Below are 16,360 nucleotides of genomic sequence, written 5' to 3'. Positions count from 1 at the left end.
ATGACTGGCCTCTTTCGTTTAGTGATGAATAAGCTCATTTCCCTGCAACACTTAGTATGCTTGGGAGCTACAGATACAATAAATGACTGCTTCCAGTAAAAAATCTTGACTACAAAGAGGAACAAACCTAATTGTATGTCTTCCAGGACAGAGGCCACATTTTATACATCTCTAGCCCTATTGCCCAGTATAGACATGACATACTTTAGGACCACAATTCCTATGGGTTAAATAAATGATGGAGAGAAGGAAAGTGTCTTTTTCCATCAAAGAGTTATTCTATCATTTTGACAGCAAACATTTACATGTGATGATTCATCATTAGATTGATTCTTCCTCCTTCCCAGGTCAACTAAACCAGTCTATGGGAACATCACATGGAAACCATAAGGAGTTTCTGCTGAATTTCACCAGCGTGGCATGACATGCCCTTAGGAAGAAGGTAATATCCAGATTCCTGGGGTAGATGAAGTGCCCTTGTGATACCATCCATGGCAAGGAAATATGAAACTTGACCCAAAAGGTGTAATAATGCATCAGGGCTGAGAAGAGGAGCACTTGGGAGCCTCAGAGCAGAGCCTGGGTGGTCATGCAGGAAGGCATAAGGTAGGAGAAGGCACTTCTTCTCCCTCCTTTGTTCTGCTACACTCCCTACCTAGAGGAGGTCTCAACTAATGCGCAGATCTGAACTGAAATTATGTTTAAATGCAAATAGTTTACATATTGTTAACCCCCTAACTGGGAAACAGTTTTCCCAACAAAACCAAGAGTTACCAGGGCCAACATAACCGAATGAGAGAAAACATCTTGCTAGTGCACAGTTGAGTGAATTGCTACTACCTCTGCCAGCATCCATTTCCAGCCACTCCTTGAAGGACAGTTTTAAAGTTCACCTAGTTGTCACCATCATGATCACTCTAGAGCAAGGATCAGCAAAGTACAATCTGGAATCAAATCCTGTTGTTGTAGGTAAAATTTTATTGGAGGACAGCCATACTCATTCATTTACATATTGTTCCTCGCTGCTCTTGCACTACAGTTGCGGAATTGAGTAGTTGCTCATGAAGCTGAAAATATTTACTATGTCACCCTTTACAAAATAGTTTGCAGATTCCTGATCTAAAAGATAGTTGTAGTTTCTTGTTTGTTGTTTTGTTTTATTTTTGGCTGCCCAGTGTCTGAGTACCCTTCCCTTGGGTATTAAGCATTTTGAGAAAAGTTTAAAAGCAGACAAGGCCACTCACTTTCCTGGCCTTCTTTGCATCTATGGCTCAACCATTCTGAAGCTCTCACCATAGATGTGGACCTGACAACTAGTGGCACAAAGAAGCAGGGACAGAAGATAATCTGTTTTTGTCCCAGTGGTACCTGGGGCTATGGCAAACCAATTTCCAGGCTGTGGCACCATCTGCACCAGCAGGACATCCAATGTCTAGACCTGGGGATGGCGTCAGTACAAACAGTGGGAATCAGAGATCAGAAACAGTGGTGGTTGCAGCCTTATCCAACTATTCTGGGAAATGGTTTTAATGATGGTTTTGGCTGCTTCCCGGTCGCACATTTTCTAGTCCATGTTCTGATTCTGGAATTAGCCTGTTTAGTAATTTTATGAACTACCCAAAGCTCCTTCTGTAACTTTCTTTTTTGTTTAATTGACCAAAGTCTATTTTTGTTGCTTGTAACTGAGAGCTCTGACTGATAAAACCACCTATTTTTTTCCATTTGTACATCAGTTAGCAGTTTACAAATCACCTTCATATAACTGTTTTTGTCTTGTGACAACCCTGCGAAATGTGTTTACGCCCACTTAACAGGTGAAGAAACTGAGGTTAAGTGTGGTTGAGCAATCTCATTAGGTCAACACTGGGATCTCTTTTGATAAAAACAAGGAATCTCTTTCCACTATGTCAAGCAGGCAAAAGTCCTTTTATATCATCACGCTTACTGGTTTTACTTATAAATTAAGCAAATTGCATCCCCTCTTCAAAACCAGCAGAGTCCAGAGCACTGTTAATGCTTACCAGCATCTTGTCATTTATTTGCCTCCTTTATTCCCATCCAGGTGGCTTTATTTTTCATTTGAAAATGTCATTGCCATGTCATTAGCAATGCACTGTTACCTGACAGTAGGAAGAAGTGTCCCTAGGCCATATGGCTGAGTTTAATCTACATGGTCATGGTGTAATCCCATTGAAATGGCTTCCCTTTTCAATCAAAACCGAATTTCACACTTTACCAAGATGGGGGCAGCTCTTGTCTTCCCCAGAGTAATATAGATCTCCCCAGGCAGCCAAGGCCAATGGAAATGGCTTTCTTCTCCGGGCTAGCAGCAGGTGGGGGGCAGGGCTGAGAGGTCAGCACAAACGGGAAGAGACTGGAAAGGAGAAGCAGGACCACTGGGGGAATCAGAGTCCAAAGTAATCCTCTGCATTCACCTCCAATAGATTACCACTGGGGACATTCAACCCATGTAACTTGGGAGAAGTAAATTTAGAATAAGCCCTCTTTATGGAATTAGAGGCTTTATCTTATCCACAACTGTTATTTCTAAGGTTTTCTATCTGATTTATCTCCCCAGAAAGGCTAAAATTAAAAATGATTGTCTACGAACTAGCCTTGTATGAGAGCAACCTCAGTTAATTAGAATCTCCAGAAATATGTATTTTAAGCAAACCTCTCTACACTTATTATAATGCTACCAGTCTTAGTCCAGCATATGATAATCACTGCTACAAATACATAAGAAAAGAAAAACTGAGTGTCACTAGTGATGTAAGCATAATTTTAAAAATGAGAAATCACTTTTAAGAAAACTTACCAATTGGTAAATGTGTTGGTTTAAAATATAATAAAACTTAGTGAGACCATGAGGAAATTTATACTCATATCACTGACCATGGAATCATAACTCATTGAATCTTTCTGAAGGCAGTTAAGAAATATTAAGCAAAAAGCCTCCAAAAGACACATTTCCTTGGGTAAAGCAAGTCTCCTTCTGTAGATCTGTCCTGAGGATATAATCATGGAAGTGTGTAATTGTTTGTTTGGTTATAATGTTTTTCATCATAGAATTTATTCACTAAGGGCAACATATTTTAAAAAAAGAAATTCCCTTGTTTAAAAATACACAGATTTGTTAAGATGTTATTGTACCTTCAATCAACATTTTAACATTTTAAATCATGTTGTAGAAGACCAATGATACAGAAACATGTAACTACTAGATGTTCCAGTTTCTGTCTTATGGGATGACATAAACTGTAAGGTCTGGGAACATGTTGGTCTTTTTCACTACTGTATCTTGAGGGCTTACAACAGGACCTGGGAAAACATTTGTTGAATAAATAACTAAACTAATTAGTATTCATATTTTAAGTAGAAAAGTGAAAGATGTGATGCTATTTTATAAAAATAAATAGATGAAAGATAGATGATAGATAGATAGATAATTAAATGTTGACTAATATTCTCTGATTGATAGAATTATAGGTGATGGCTATTTTCTTCTTTTCATTTATGTATATCACAGATATATTTCTATGGTAATAAACATAAATCTGCATCTCCATTTAAAATTCTGCACAATATGCTATTATATGAGCTTGCAAATATTAATCTATTTATATATTTATATATTTATTGAGACAGGGTCTCTAGCTCTGCCACCCAGCCTGGAGTTCAGTAGCACCATAGTGGCTCGCTGTAGCCTCAACATCCTAGGCTTAAGTGATCCTCCCACCTCAGCTTCCTGAGTAGCTGGGACCACAGGTGTGCACCAGCACCTTCAACTAATTTTTGTAGACACAGGGTCTCGCCATCTTTCCCAAGCTAGTCTCAAACTCCTGCACTCAAGCAACTCTCCTGCCTCAGCCTCCTAAAGTGCTGAGATCTCAAGCATGAGCTGCTGTGACCTGACTGCAAATAAAGTATTTATTTGAACGAATACTCAAGATTAAAGTTTCGGGTTGTTTTGGGTTTTTCACCATTATCTTAAAAAAAAAAATACTACAACAAACACCTCTGGCTACGTGTCTTTTCAACTTGTCTGATTTTTTTTTTTTTTTTTGCCTTACAAAAAATTCTCTAGAATTAGAATAGCATGTCTGTTTTCATCTATAGAGGATCTCCAGCAACAAATTAGCTGTTCGTTGAAATGTATACCCTGTTTAGACACCTCAAAATAAATCCCTCTCATTTCTGTGTCCCAGTGAAACAGGGACGTTCCTGAGAAAGAGGAGATGGATGTAAAGCAGGCCTCTTCTTAGCCACCCCAACAGGAGAAAAAACATGCCCTACATGTGTTGCTCTGTCTTCCAAACACAGCTTCCACGTCCTCAGGAACTGGAGACATGAGTGGTCTGAATGCTGAACCTGGACTAGTCTAGCCAGATCATCCTCCATAGGCTGAGATATTTGATATTATATTTTCACAGATTTTCAAGGGGAAAAATGTCATCATTAGTTTACATGAACCACCATTGGCTACATCTCTATGGTTATACCAACTCTACAGTTTTTATTTCAGCAGTCCTATATTATGTGCTTATGTGGCGCAGGCTTATGTTTGTTTCTAAATCTGTCCTATGTATCAAATACTACTGCATTCTGAACATATTTAGACAATGTAATATTTTCGTAAAATATCTGAAAAGTAGACCTTGTGTTTACATTTTTGGCCTCCATTACTTTTGGCCAACAGTCCGCGAGGTAATTATTATATCTCAAAAGCATAATCTGTCTTGTGGAAGATGAAGAAGTTTGCCCAGAGAAGGAAAAAAACCCAGAAATGTGGGAAAGACAAAGAGGGACATATGGAAGATCATCCCTGCTCTCCAGAAACGAAAACATCATACAAGGACTCAGTGAAAAGCTAATGACCAAGAAGCTGACCAACTTTGCAGGATTATCAAACATTTCTGGGATTATCAACAGCAGTTTTTCTTGTTTTTTTTTCTCCATTTTTAAAAAACTGGTGTTTTGGAACTGAAAGAGCTGATTGGTGGGTAGAAGCAGAGAGAGACAGTGACAGCAATCTTGGAAGTTTGAAAACTGAAGCAAATTTTAATAATTTCACTAGTGTCCCATGCAATGGAAATAATGACTATCCCATGAATATGAATGGTGTTGTGAAAATGTTCTTTCTAAGTCCTGAGGAGACCAAAGTTTTGAATCACTCTGGAAAGCTCAGAAGGTATGTCTCCTGGAAGGAATCACAGTGGCCAATTTTAACTTCCAGTGTCTATTTTCTCCTAGCAAAGTAGTCACATCTTGGGGCTTCACTTTTCTGTTCCACAAAATGGGGTGATAATTTCCTGCCTGCTTCATCAGGGAGAAGTAACACCCACATCATTCTGCTCTTGCTGGAAGATGACGGCTCACTTCTTGGAAGCCCTGAAACTCTTCCACAACACTAGACAGTTTTTCCTCTTTCCTTCTTTCCACAATTTTAGACCTGTGAACATGAACTCTGCTTTACCTTATTCTATCTTGGTGGCATGAACAGCACAGAACAACAGTATTAAAAATTCCCTGAGGACTTAGCTATGGCATAGCATTTTTGTTTCACAGATGTAAGATATGTGTGATATATATTTTCTTGATACACAAAAATAAAAGACTAATACCTATTTCATTTTCAACTGGATTTTCTTGAGCATGTGTTGGATATCATGCTAGGAACTTTTGCAAAATTAATCTTATTCTATCTTTATCATTACCATAGAAGGTAGTTATTATTATCTCCACTTATGCAGTTGAGAAAACAAAGGTTCCACTCCCGAACTAACTGATGGTACATAAGAATCCCAACCAGATCTCTTCACACAAAGTTAAATATCTTCCAGAACAAAATAATGTTCAAAGTAAACCAAAAGGACCTTTCTAAGGAATTCCTCCCTTCCTCCTTTTTTTCCTTTCTTTGTATCTTCCTCTTCCCTTCCTTCCACAAGTTTATGAGTGTCAAGGACATGCCAGATACTGTTCTAAAAGTGGAGAATATTCTAGGTAATACAAAGAAGATAGCAAAGAACACGCTCAAGTATTGGCAATGCTTTCAGAAGCAAGGAAGCATAGAGTTGGTGTCTGGATCTTATTGGAGAAACTAAGGGCTGGATTATGGTGGAAGGGGAATGAAATTTGGAGTCAGGCAAATCTGAGGTCCAATCCTGTCTGCCACTACTTAACTGTTACAGACTCAGTTTTATTCACCTATAAGATAAATATAATAATACACCACCTTGAAGGATTGCTCTGATCATGAACAATATAAGATCCCTGGCACTTGAATAATGCTCAGCAAACAGGAGATAAGGATGTAGCCATGTGTATATATTTTACCCATTTCCATTGTAGGAAAAGGTCCTACTATACTGCCCTGGTCTGGGTGGTCATTCATTTGCCCATCTGCAGTACTATCTTGTATGACCTCTCCCAGGCATCCAACACAGCCAAGCCTCAGAAAGGAGAAGCTGGGGGCATCTCTGTGCGTCAGGACACTGCGGAAACTGCACTAGGGCAGGCTCCATCCCCTTTGGCTTGCAAATCCCTGCTCCTTTGGCTGGCAGGCACTTCATGGGGTGGAGGGCCAATTCGCCATGGCGGTTTGTATCTGCAGCAGCCCTGACAGGCTGGGAGAGGAAGGCGTTAATGTTTTCTGACAGGCGACCCCTAATTGTGGGAGCTTTTCTTTTCGGCCTTTCTGTGAAATTCTGACTTAGGCGAGCAGCATAACCAAGTGGTAGGGCATTCAGCACGGCTTGCACTACACTGAGTTGGGAGGGGGGCGTTTGGGGTGGTGGAGTGGAGGAGGGGGGTGCTGGCCCAACATTATTCATGAAGACTTTCAGCTGTTTTTGTCTTTTAACTAACCTTTGAGTTTGATCAGAAGGCTGGCCGGCCTCCCTTTTGCCAAAGGCCCTGCTGGCACCTGGACAATGGAGACAGACTGTTTTTCCTAGTAAAGAGAGATAGCTGGAGGAACCTAAAAGCTGTGTGTACTGGAGGTGGGTGGCTGGGGGAAGGACACGCCAGCTTTACTTCTGTCTGGTCTTCAGGAGAGGGGTGGTTGTTGATAGAATTTCCAATTCCCCCGACAGAAGCAGCCGCCCTCTGACTGCTGACCCTGCAGGCTCAACAACTTCATCCAGGCAAATGCACACAGTGGGCTGGTTTTTTCATTCGATTTTCAAATGTCACTCTCTTCCCCCAGCAATACCTTTCTTCTGCTCTTTCTCCCCACTGTCCTCCCTCTTTCCAAAGAGTCCACCGGCTGAGCAGAGCTCCAATCTAGAAATGTCTGGGGTTTTGTTAATTGTAAATAATGATGACAGAAAAGAAAGAACAAATGAGTGAGACAGAAGAGGGGGAGGAAGAAGAAAAGGAAGAAAGAAAAGAGACGCGAAAGAGAAAGTAACTCAAATGACAGAGAAAGACAGATCCAAAGAAAGGCAGGCAGAAGTAGTTTGGTTCAGAGAGGATGCGGAGGGCGGGGCTATGGTGGGGTCGAGTCCGGAGGCGGTGGGGCTGGCTGCGCTGAGCCCGGTAGTGCAGGCTTCCCGGGCCCGCGGGGGAGCAGGGAGCGACGAGGGGGAGGCTCTCTCTAAGGTCCTCGCATTTGGCAGGTGCGGAGCTTTTGTCCCCTACATCCACTTCCTGCTTCGACAGCCCGGACCCAGGGCCCAGTCCTCTCCAACGCACTTTACAGAAAGTGACTCCCTCCAAGGAGTGTGGGTTGGCGGCTTTCCCCCATCTCGTCCCCAAAATAGCCCTGGTAGCCAGAGCATCAAAGGCGGCTTTGTAAGCGGCCGCCCGCTGGCTGCCTAGAGGGGGGCGCACGCGGGACGTTCTGGGAGCGCGTCCCACTCCTGTCTCCAACCTCTCTCTATGCTCTCTCTTATCCTCGCCTCTCCTTTATTCTCTTTCTCCCTCTTGTTTTTCTCGTCTGCTTTCTCCATCTTTTCCTCTCTCCTCTCTCCCACCCCCGCAACCTACGCTTGAGTTTCTCTTCCCTTCTCTCTTCTCCCTCCTTCCTTGCCTTCTCTCCTCTTCTCTCTCTATGTCTCTCTTGCTCTATCTCTGTTTCTCTCTCTCACCCCCTACTCCTACCTGTTCCTCCTTTTCACACCTCTCCCCTCGGGTCCCCACGCTTTCTCTTCCTCCCCCCAGCTTCAGGTAGCCTGGAGAGTTCCCGGCGCGCGCAGCTGACAGCGGACGCATGCCTGCAGCCAATCAACGCCCGGATGCGCTGCAGCTTGAATAAATCATTAAGCCTGACACGCGCTCAGGGCCCGCGCTCCGCGCTGCAACTTGCTTCCTGCCATTAACCTACACACCCTCTTTTGTAACAACCTAATCTTGCATACAAAGGAAGAAGGAATATAACTTCGACCTGCGCTAGATCCAAGCCATTCGCTTTCGCAGTGGGTAAACAACCTTAGTGTCAGCGAATCCATTTCCCTCCTTACCGTTGACTCCGGATAACCTGGAGCTTCTCGGGAATTCCGAAAAGAATTATTTCTTGGCTCAGGAGTGGAGAGAGGGAAAAAGGAGTTCAGAGGCTTTTCAGCAATAAGTAAAAGGACCTGAGGTTGAGGACGATTATTACACCACAAAAGCATCCACAGTGTTGTTTTTTGTTTATTTTTTTTGTTTATTTTTTGTTTTTTTTAAAGAAGCTGCAATAACTGATGCTTCTTGGAGAGCACTCTCTAGAAAATACAAATTAACACAACTAAGTTCTAGAAATGTTGACCAGATTTAATAATTTGTCCATCCCCTTTGAAGTGAGTGCATAAATTGCAGAGCGAATGAATGGGCCAAAGAAAGTGGGGGTGGCTTCCAACAGCAGCAACAGCTTTGCTGATCTTAACGGCAAGTCCCCAGTACCACCCCACTACCTGGTTCAGAAAGATCTTAAGAAGCACGTATCTCTTGCATTGATATAGTCATTGGTTGCTCTAAAGCCCTTTCATTTTCTGTTCATCTGGTGATCTATGCAAAGGAAGGTATAATTTTTCTCATTTTTCCAGAAGAGAAAACTGTAATTGGCTTTACTCCTGGCTTAAAAAGATGAAGCGATGTGTCTAGAGTTACATGTTGTATGGAGTTGGGTTCACCCATACTCTAGGATTTTTCTTACTCATAACCCCAAGTCCCTGAAAAGTCTTACACAAAACTAGTATATCCATGAGATCCTATGGGGAAATGGCCTGTGTAGCAGACAGAGTCGGCAAGAGAGATGATGGCACAAGGGTAAATGAAAAAGTTTAACAGAAAGACAGAGATGTTGGTGAGGTTAACAAAAATGATGCTGCACCCAGAGACTAGGAACAAGGGAGAGCTGTTACCAGCTCTGGCCCTTAATTAAGGGGCAAGAGAAGGGAGTTGTTACTAGACTTCAGCAAGAGCTGTATCTGCGGGAGAGAAGCCTCCTGACAAGAGCCCCAGCCTTAGGACAAGGAGTAGAGCCACTGTCAAAGCAATAGGGCCTAGGCAGGGATGGAGCAGGGATAAAAATATCCCAACCTATCTCCCCTCCTACTATGCCAACTCCTGCTGGTGTCTCCCACTGGCCAAACCCAAGAGGAAGCCAGAAGGACACAGAACTCTTGTGATGAATTCCATAAAGATAAGCCTGCCTCCTGAGACAGAGAGAAGAGCAGAGAAGGGTGGAGAGTGCAAGTGGAGGGGAAAGGAAGAATGAGAAACACAACTTTCAGTGAAGCAGAGAAAACCATCCCCATTTGTCCATTTAGTCAACAAATACCTATCTTCCCAGGGGCGGGGGAGGCAAGACAAGACAAGTAAGGTCCCTAGCTTCAGGGAGGTTACCATGTACTAGGGGATAATTGACAATAATCATATAACCAAACAAAGATACAGCATTTTCAGATAGTGGTAAATGCCAGGAAGGAAAAACAGGATTAATGGACAGTGATTGTAGCAGATGGAGAGCTGCTTTAAAGAGGGTGATCAGGAAAAGCTTCTTGGAGGAGGTGGCACTTGGGGTAAGGCAATCTGGGCTTCTTAGAAAAATCTCCCTTGATTCCACATCTACTTTTTCTACGTGGTTTTTGGGTAAGAATCCAGTTTGGGCTGTGATCTAGATGCATCTGACCAGTCCCCAGGAAAATGAGATACAGGACTGGAAGATAAGAATAGCAACAACAGCAGGGGATAACATTTACATATAGCTTGTAATCTCTGCCATCAAGCCTTTTCTTAACTCCTTTATGTGGCTTCACCTAGCTGCTGTGTGTATCAAGGAACTGGGCTGTTACTTCTGTGTTTAAACATCCCCAGCACTGCAAGAACAGTGAAGTGGAAAGGCACGTTCTATTGCTCTTTCTTAAGACATCTCAGTCTTACTCCTTTGAAGTTCTTTGCAAACCACAGAATAGTTTCTTCTCTCTTCCTTGGTGGGTCCTGCCTGATGTGAACTTGAGATAGATTCTTCTTGATGCATCTTCTCCTACTCTCAATTTAAAATGTTAAAAGAACTGTGTCAGAGAGGTGAAACCTGTGCACCAATAGCTTTCTCCCAGCCTCTGATGATGTGTGCCGTTCAACATCTCTGCAGCCCGCGGCAGGTCTGTATTTTCTTTCTCTCCTGCACTCCCCGCTCCTCCTCGTCGATTTCGGGCGTGTCTTCAGTCTTAACTCGGTGGTCTCCAAGCCTTTGTTGAATAGGTAAGATTTCTCAGTCAATAAAGTCAACGCAGTTTTCTACCCCAGCATTCCCCTCCTCTCTCTTTCTCGAAAGAAAGAAGAAAGAAAGAAAGAAAGAAAGAAAGAAAGAAGAAAGAAAGAAAGAAAGAAAGAAAGAAAGAAAGAAAGAAAGAAAGAAAGAAGAAAAAAAGGAAAAAAGAAAGAAAGAAAGAAAAGAAAGAAAGAAAGAAAGAAAAAGAAAGAAGAAAGAAAGAAAGAAAGAAAAATGGGTGGGGGCTAAGACGGGGGAGAGGCTACTATTGCTAGCCTCTGGGGTCTACATTTTGTATTTCGCTGACAGCCCAGGGCCGCTCCAAAGCCCGCCGCGCAGCCAATGGGCAGCGGTGATTTATGGAGCTGACTAACGCGCGCTGAATGCGGCCTGTCAGAGCTCTGTGAATGGCTTCCCTTCGCCGCACAAGCCCTGGCTTTGTGTTGCTAAGCGATTAGAGCAGATGTAATGAGATTTTGCCCAATCCTCGCTTTGCCCTTTCCTTGCTTCGGCAAAATTGTGTGTGTTTTTGTGAATTTTTCGAGTTTGCCTTCGCATTGTGGCAAACAACGACTAACTTTGCTTCGAGTTTAACGAGACTGGATATTTCCCGTTCAGAAGTGAGTAAAGAACACCTGTCCTCACAGGAGAACGAAAAAAAAATCCCCTTTTGTGGGGGCTGAAACATTATCCTAATGTTATATTCATAGCCATAAATGACTTGCTACACTTTCTTTGCATACCTTATCTGGAAACTTGCAAAGGAGCTAAATTAAAGGAAACAGAAATGGAGAGTGGGGGTGGAGCCCATCTCTGGTCCTCCAAATGAGAAGATAAAAATAAAAGCAGGCATCACAAAAGCATTACTTCTCTCAAGTAAGCTCTAAATTGGCCCACTGCTGGCAGAAAGTCCGATTATTTATGGCGATGAGGAATTTACTGATTTTTTTTCCTTAATTACGCTCATCTCTTTGAAAGGGACTGAAGCCTCAATGTGCATTCTATAGAGGGTCATTTAGCAAAATGACATCAGACGCTGTGGCGTGCTCCGCGCATCGTGGCTTTAAAAAATGATTATTCTGTGCCACTAAATGGTATAGATGTACCAACACAGACTAGATTTTTAACTCTGGAAGACGTGCTGGCTACCCGTTCTTTGTTGGGTTTTGTAAGATGCATTTTGCGCTCGGCTTTCCGCTTGGCTGGAGACACGCAAACTGAATCTGCAAGTAATGCAGGCGGCGAGCGAGGAGCCGGCGAGAGGCCGAGTAGGATTCTAATCACGTCCTTGCTAACTGACAAGAAGCAAGCCAGCCAAAAACCCACCAATTTCTTTTTGAATCTTGGTAATTGGGTACTTTTACACGCAGCTCACGCTATTCGGATAGAGTCACAAGCTTAGATAGACCAGTGTCTCAAAGCGACCACACATTTCTAATGCGTTTCTTTAATTAGAATCTCAATCCGTTTGGAATGAATTCATATCATATGTGCCTCTTACTTAAAATCAATATAGCAAGTATGTGTGTTGGAGAAAATGAGTAGAAAATGTATGCCTGGAAGTGAGGGAAAAGAAACATAATCACCACTAGGAGCTTGTATGTGGAGAGGGATGCCTCTCCAACCCCCATCCCAGAACCACCATCCTCCCCACCCAGACCTAATCTCCATTATTTCATCCAGCCCCACCATAGTTTCACAGGGAGAAACTCAGAATGGAGTTGAGAATTGGAAAATGGTGGAGGACTCTCTCTTTCTGGTTCACTTTTTTGGGGGATTTTAAATTTTGATCAAAGGATAATGCAGCCCTTAGTCACCATCTATTCTTTTTGGTGGGCATGTACATTTGCAGCATAGGATAGAAAGAAAACATATATACATGTACATACACACACACACACACACACACACACACTCATTCATCATAAAGTAACCATTTGGATGGGACTGGCCATAGCACTTATCATTGTCATTTCTGCCACTTAGCATGTTTTGCAACATTTTCTTCTCCATCCACCTCTTCCCTTTGACATTTTCATAAAACTGGACCAGGGGCATCAGAGTCAAAGAAAGCTTAGAGTCAGCTGATTATTTTCATTTTTAAAAAAGGAAAAAAGTTTTATTACGAAACTAGTTTGTATAAAACAGGGTTATACATATTTTTGTAAGTTTGTAATAAAACAGTAAGAAAAAAAAAGGCAGTAATAGAAATCTCCAAAAGGCAACCTATCAAAACCAACTGGCTGCCACTTTGAGTTTGGACAGTAGCTGCATAAACTTTGTTCTTCTTGAACAGTATTTAATAACATCATTAATACATTAACAACATTTCTATAAAGTAAGACACATTGGTGCTGAAGTACAACTGGTGGCCTCTTGATCTCACCTATGAGGAGAGTTCTTTACAAAACCACATAGGGAAAATGGCAGTTGTAAGGTGAACTACACATCTAAAATATGCAGAGGTAATAGCATTACATGTTAAAGTATCAAGATATACACATTTTAAACCATTTGTACAAAACGTCTATAAATTTTTCTCTCTCTTTCTCTCTTATGTACAAAAATATCTTAATATATCCCCAAACTGGTTAGGATAGATACAAATAGATTTTTTTATAATAAAAAATTCACAAAAGATTGGAAGCATTCTATAATGAAAATGGTAGAAAAGACAGTGTGAGGGAAGCCATGGGGTTTGGGAATCGGGACCTGGAGGAGAAGCAGGGTTTCAAAGGGCTGAGAATAGCATAGTTTCACTGTAAACCAATGTCTACAGCTTATTGGGGTGGGGACTACTGGGACGAAGACACCAACTCGTTTCTAGAGGGCTAAGAACTGCACTTTGAGAGAGGGCGGGGAGGTGAAGGGACCTGAGCAAGAGCTTTCAGCTGTGCGTGTTAGAGGTGGTGGGAGTTACTATAATGCGTGTGCTGCTCCCTTCTGTCAGGAGCCCACTGCTTTTGCACACAAGCTGCATTTTGCGCGTTGACTCAGGTCCCAGTTGCTCTTCATATCTCCGTGAATGATTGGAGTGCAAAGATACTGTTCTGAGCGCTTCCCGTTTTCTGAAAGCCATGTCTCTCAGGCATGCCTCGCTTAGTTGGCGTTGGGGTTGGTTGACTGTTTTCGGTTTTTTCTTCTTCTCTTTTCTTCTTCTTTTTTTTTTCTTTTCCTTTCCTTCCACTCCCAACGCCACTGACAAGAAAGCACTAAAGATGCAGGTTGTGCGATCACCCTATAACATAAGGAAAAGAACAGGAGAGGTTAGTTTGAACGTGTAGGCTAGTGGTAGAGGGAGATGGAGGTCTGGGGAAAGAGTCTGTCAGGTAGACATCCCTTTTGACATGTCCCAGTATTCGGTTCACCAGTATCTCTGCACCTCACTACTACCCTTCACTCCTTGGAGACCTGGGCAAAGCCATTTTCAGAGGCCAGTGCTGAAACTAACAAACTAGGACTTGAAATCGACCAACTTTCACAAATCCTTTAAATAAAAATCCCCTTATCTCCTTGGAGACATCCCCACTTCCACAGACACTCAGAGGGAGGACGAAGGCAAGAATACCCCCCTGCCCTCCCCAAAATGCAACCTACCTGCTTCCAAAGTCCATTCGCACCAGGGCCTGACCAGGCCGAGCCCCTCAGAACCAGTTGGTGAAGTCGAGCAGCTCCTGCTCCTCGGGGCTGAGCGGGTCGTAAGAGCCCTCGTCCGACGAGTAGGATGAGACCGGCGAGCCGGCCATGGAGTTCAAGTCGTTGGAGTAGTTGGGGGAGATGGTGGGCGACAGGACGCCTGCCTGGAAGGCGGCGCTCACCGCGTCATGCTCGTCCAGCAGCTGCTGCAGCGCGCGGATGTACTCGACGGCCGAGCGCAGTGTCTCCACCTTACTCATCTTCTTGTTGGCCGCGCCGTTGGGGACGTGCTCCCGAAGGGTAGCAAAGCCCAGGTTGACCAACTTGACGCGGTTGCGTTCGCGCTCGTTGCGGCGCGCCACGGCGGCCGGCTGCTGCTGCGGCAGGCTGTAGCCAAAGCCGCTGAAGTTGAGCCGGCGTTTGCAGCGCATCAGTTCGGGCGAAGAGGAGCGCTGTCGCTTGACTTGCTTGGGCGCTGACTTGTGACCGCCCCCTGAGGGCTGGCCGTCGGCCGCCGGTCTCAGCTGCGGCGCCTGCTGCTGCTGCTGCTGCTGCTGCTGCTGCTGCGCGCTCTGCGCTGCCGCTGCGGCTGCTGCGGCCGCCGCGGCTGCGGCCGTGGCAAAGAAACAGGCTGCGGGCGGCAGGAAGGGCTGCTGGGGCTGCGGCTGGGGCTGCTGGCCCGCGCCGCCGCTCTCCATCTTGGCAGAGCTTTCCATGCGCAGCGGCGGCCAAGGAGTCGCGGAATCAGAGCGATCGGGGACGCGAGGTGCGGGGCCCGCGAGGGGGACACAGAGAGGACTTGGGTGCAGGAACAGAGAGGGAAAGAAGAGGAAATATGAAGCGGGAGCCCTGAGGGAAGTTAAAAAAATATATACAAAATCCCCGGGAGACTTCTTAGAGTGGGAGCAAAGAAGGTGAAAATGCTTTTTCTCCTCCCTGCACGCCGCCTCCTCCTCCCTCCCCTCCTCCCTTCGCGGGTTGGCTTCGGGAGCCTCGCGTGGCACTCGCGTGTGAGGCTGCCGCTGGCGCCTTCTTGTTTCTAAGAAAAAAAAAAGCAGAAGCAGCAGCAAAAGTCTGTGCTGAATGCGCTCTGCCGCGTCTCGCGTTCCTCTCCTACTAAGGCTGCGCTCTCTTGCGCCGGGTCTCGGTCTCTCCAGCCGTGACTCAGGCTGTTTTTATTATTTTGTTAACTCCCTTTCTTTCTAATTTCCTTCTTTCACTCGCCCTCCCTGGCCGGATCCCTGTCGGTGCGCCTTCCACGTTCCCTGGCCAGAAGTGAGAGAGTGCTGGGCTGCCGGAGTGCGTCCGCCTTTTCAATGGGACACCCAGCCCCACGCGCAGTCCTGGCCCCGCCTCGCCCCCCACTCCCCGCTGCTGCAGCGAGCGGCTGCAGCCCCCACTCCCCCCCTCCTCTTACCTCTTCCTCCCACCCACTCCCTAAACTCCCCCTCCTCCTCTCCTCTCCCCCCTCCCGTTCCTTTCTCCCGCTCCTTGCAAACTCTCCATTCAGCTGGGTTTGTTGTTGCAGTGCGTGCGCCTGGCGCGTGCCGGACTCCCGGCTGAATAAACAGGCGGCGCGCTCGGGGCGGGCTGCAGCCGGGGGTGGCTTTAGGAAGGGGGTGGGGGGCGTCACAGGAGGGACAAATGGCTCTAGGAATTGAGGTGTATAGGTAGAAAGATTTGGGGTGAAGCTCTCTTGGATTCTGCTAAGAACTTGAAGCAAAGCGCAGGGAAGGGTTCGGGCAGAAAAAATGGCACAGGAACGGTGTGGAGGTGAGCAGGGAGTGGGGCTCGACTTTTCCTGTTTTCTCCCTCTCCTCACTGTTATTCTCTTCGGGTTCTTCGGTGACCCTAGGAATTGGAGCAAATTACGATTGAAGTTTAGAAACATGGGTGGGGGAGGGACTCCGTCCAGAACAGTGAAAAAAAAGTGCTGGACTATGTGAAAACGTGGGTTCTAGTCCCAAGGCGTCCTCTCAATGCTCTGTGGCTCCTCGAAGTGGCATCCTCTCTGAGACTTCGCTTCCT

General features: G+C 44.9%; 2 protein-coding genes across 2 annotated transcripts in view; one reads left to right on the top strand and one right to left on the bottom strand.

The window, feature by feature from the left end:
- Positions 1-13,736: 13,736 nt before the first annotated feature.
- On the bottom strand, positions 13,737-15,660 carry ASCL1 (achaete-scute family bHLH transcription factor 1). Its single transcript, XM_002823660.6, has 2 exons — positions 14,294-15,660; positions 13,737-13,934 (listed from the first exon to the last, which is right to left on the bottom strand). The coding sequence occupies exon 1, from the start codon at positions 15,046-15,048 to the stop codon at positions 14,341-14,343; it is 708 nt and encodes a 235-aa protein (XP_002823706.1). The 5' UTR covers positions 15,049-15,660; the 3' UTR covers positions 13,737-13,934; positions 14,294-14,340.
- PAH (phenylalanine hydroxylase) overlaps positions 14,802-16,360 on the top strand; it is a 121,905-nt gene continuing 120,346 nt past the window's right edge. Inside the window, exon 1 of the mRNA XM_024256069.2 lies at positions 14,802-15,098. The gene's annotated coding sequence lies outside the window, so the exon portion shown is untranslated. The remainder of the gene's footprint in view (positions 15,099-16,360) is intronic.

This window comes from Pongo abelii, chromosome 10, assembly GCF_028885655.2.
Source record: "Pongo abelii isolate AG06213 chromosome 10, NHGRI_mPonAbe1-v2.0_pri, whole genome shotgun sequence".
Lineage (NCBI taxonomy): Eukaryota > Metazoa > Chordata > Mammalia > Primates > Hominidae > Pongo > Pongo abelii.
The sequence above is the reverse complement of the archived record's forward strand: the minus strand, read 5'-3'. Positions and strand labels throughout refer to the sequence as shown.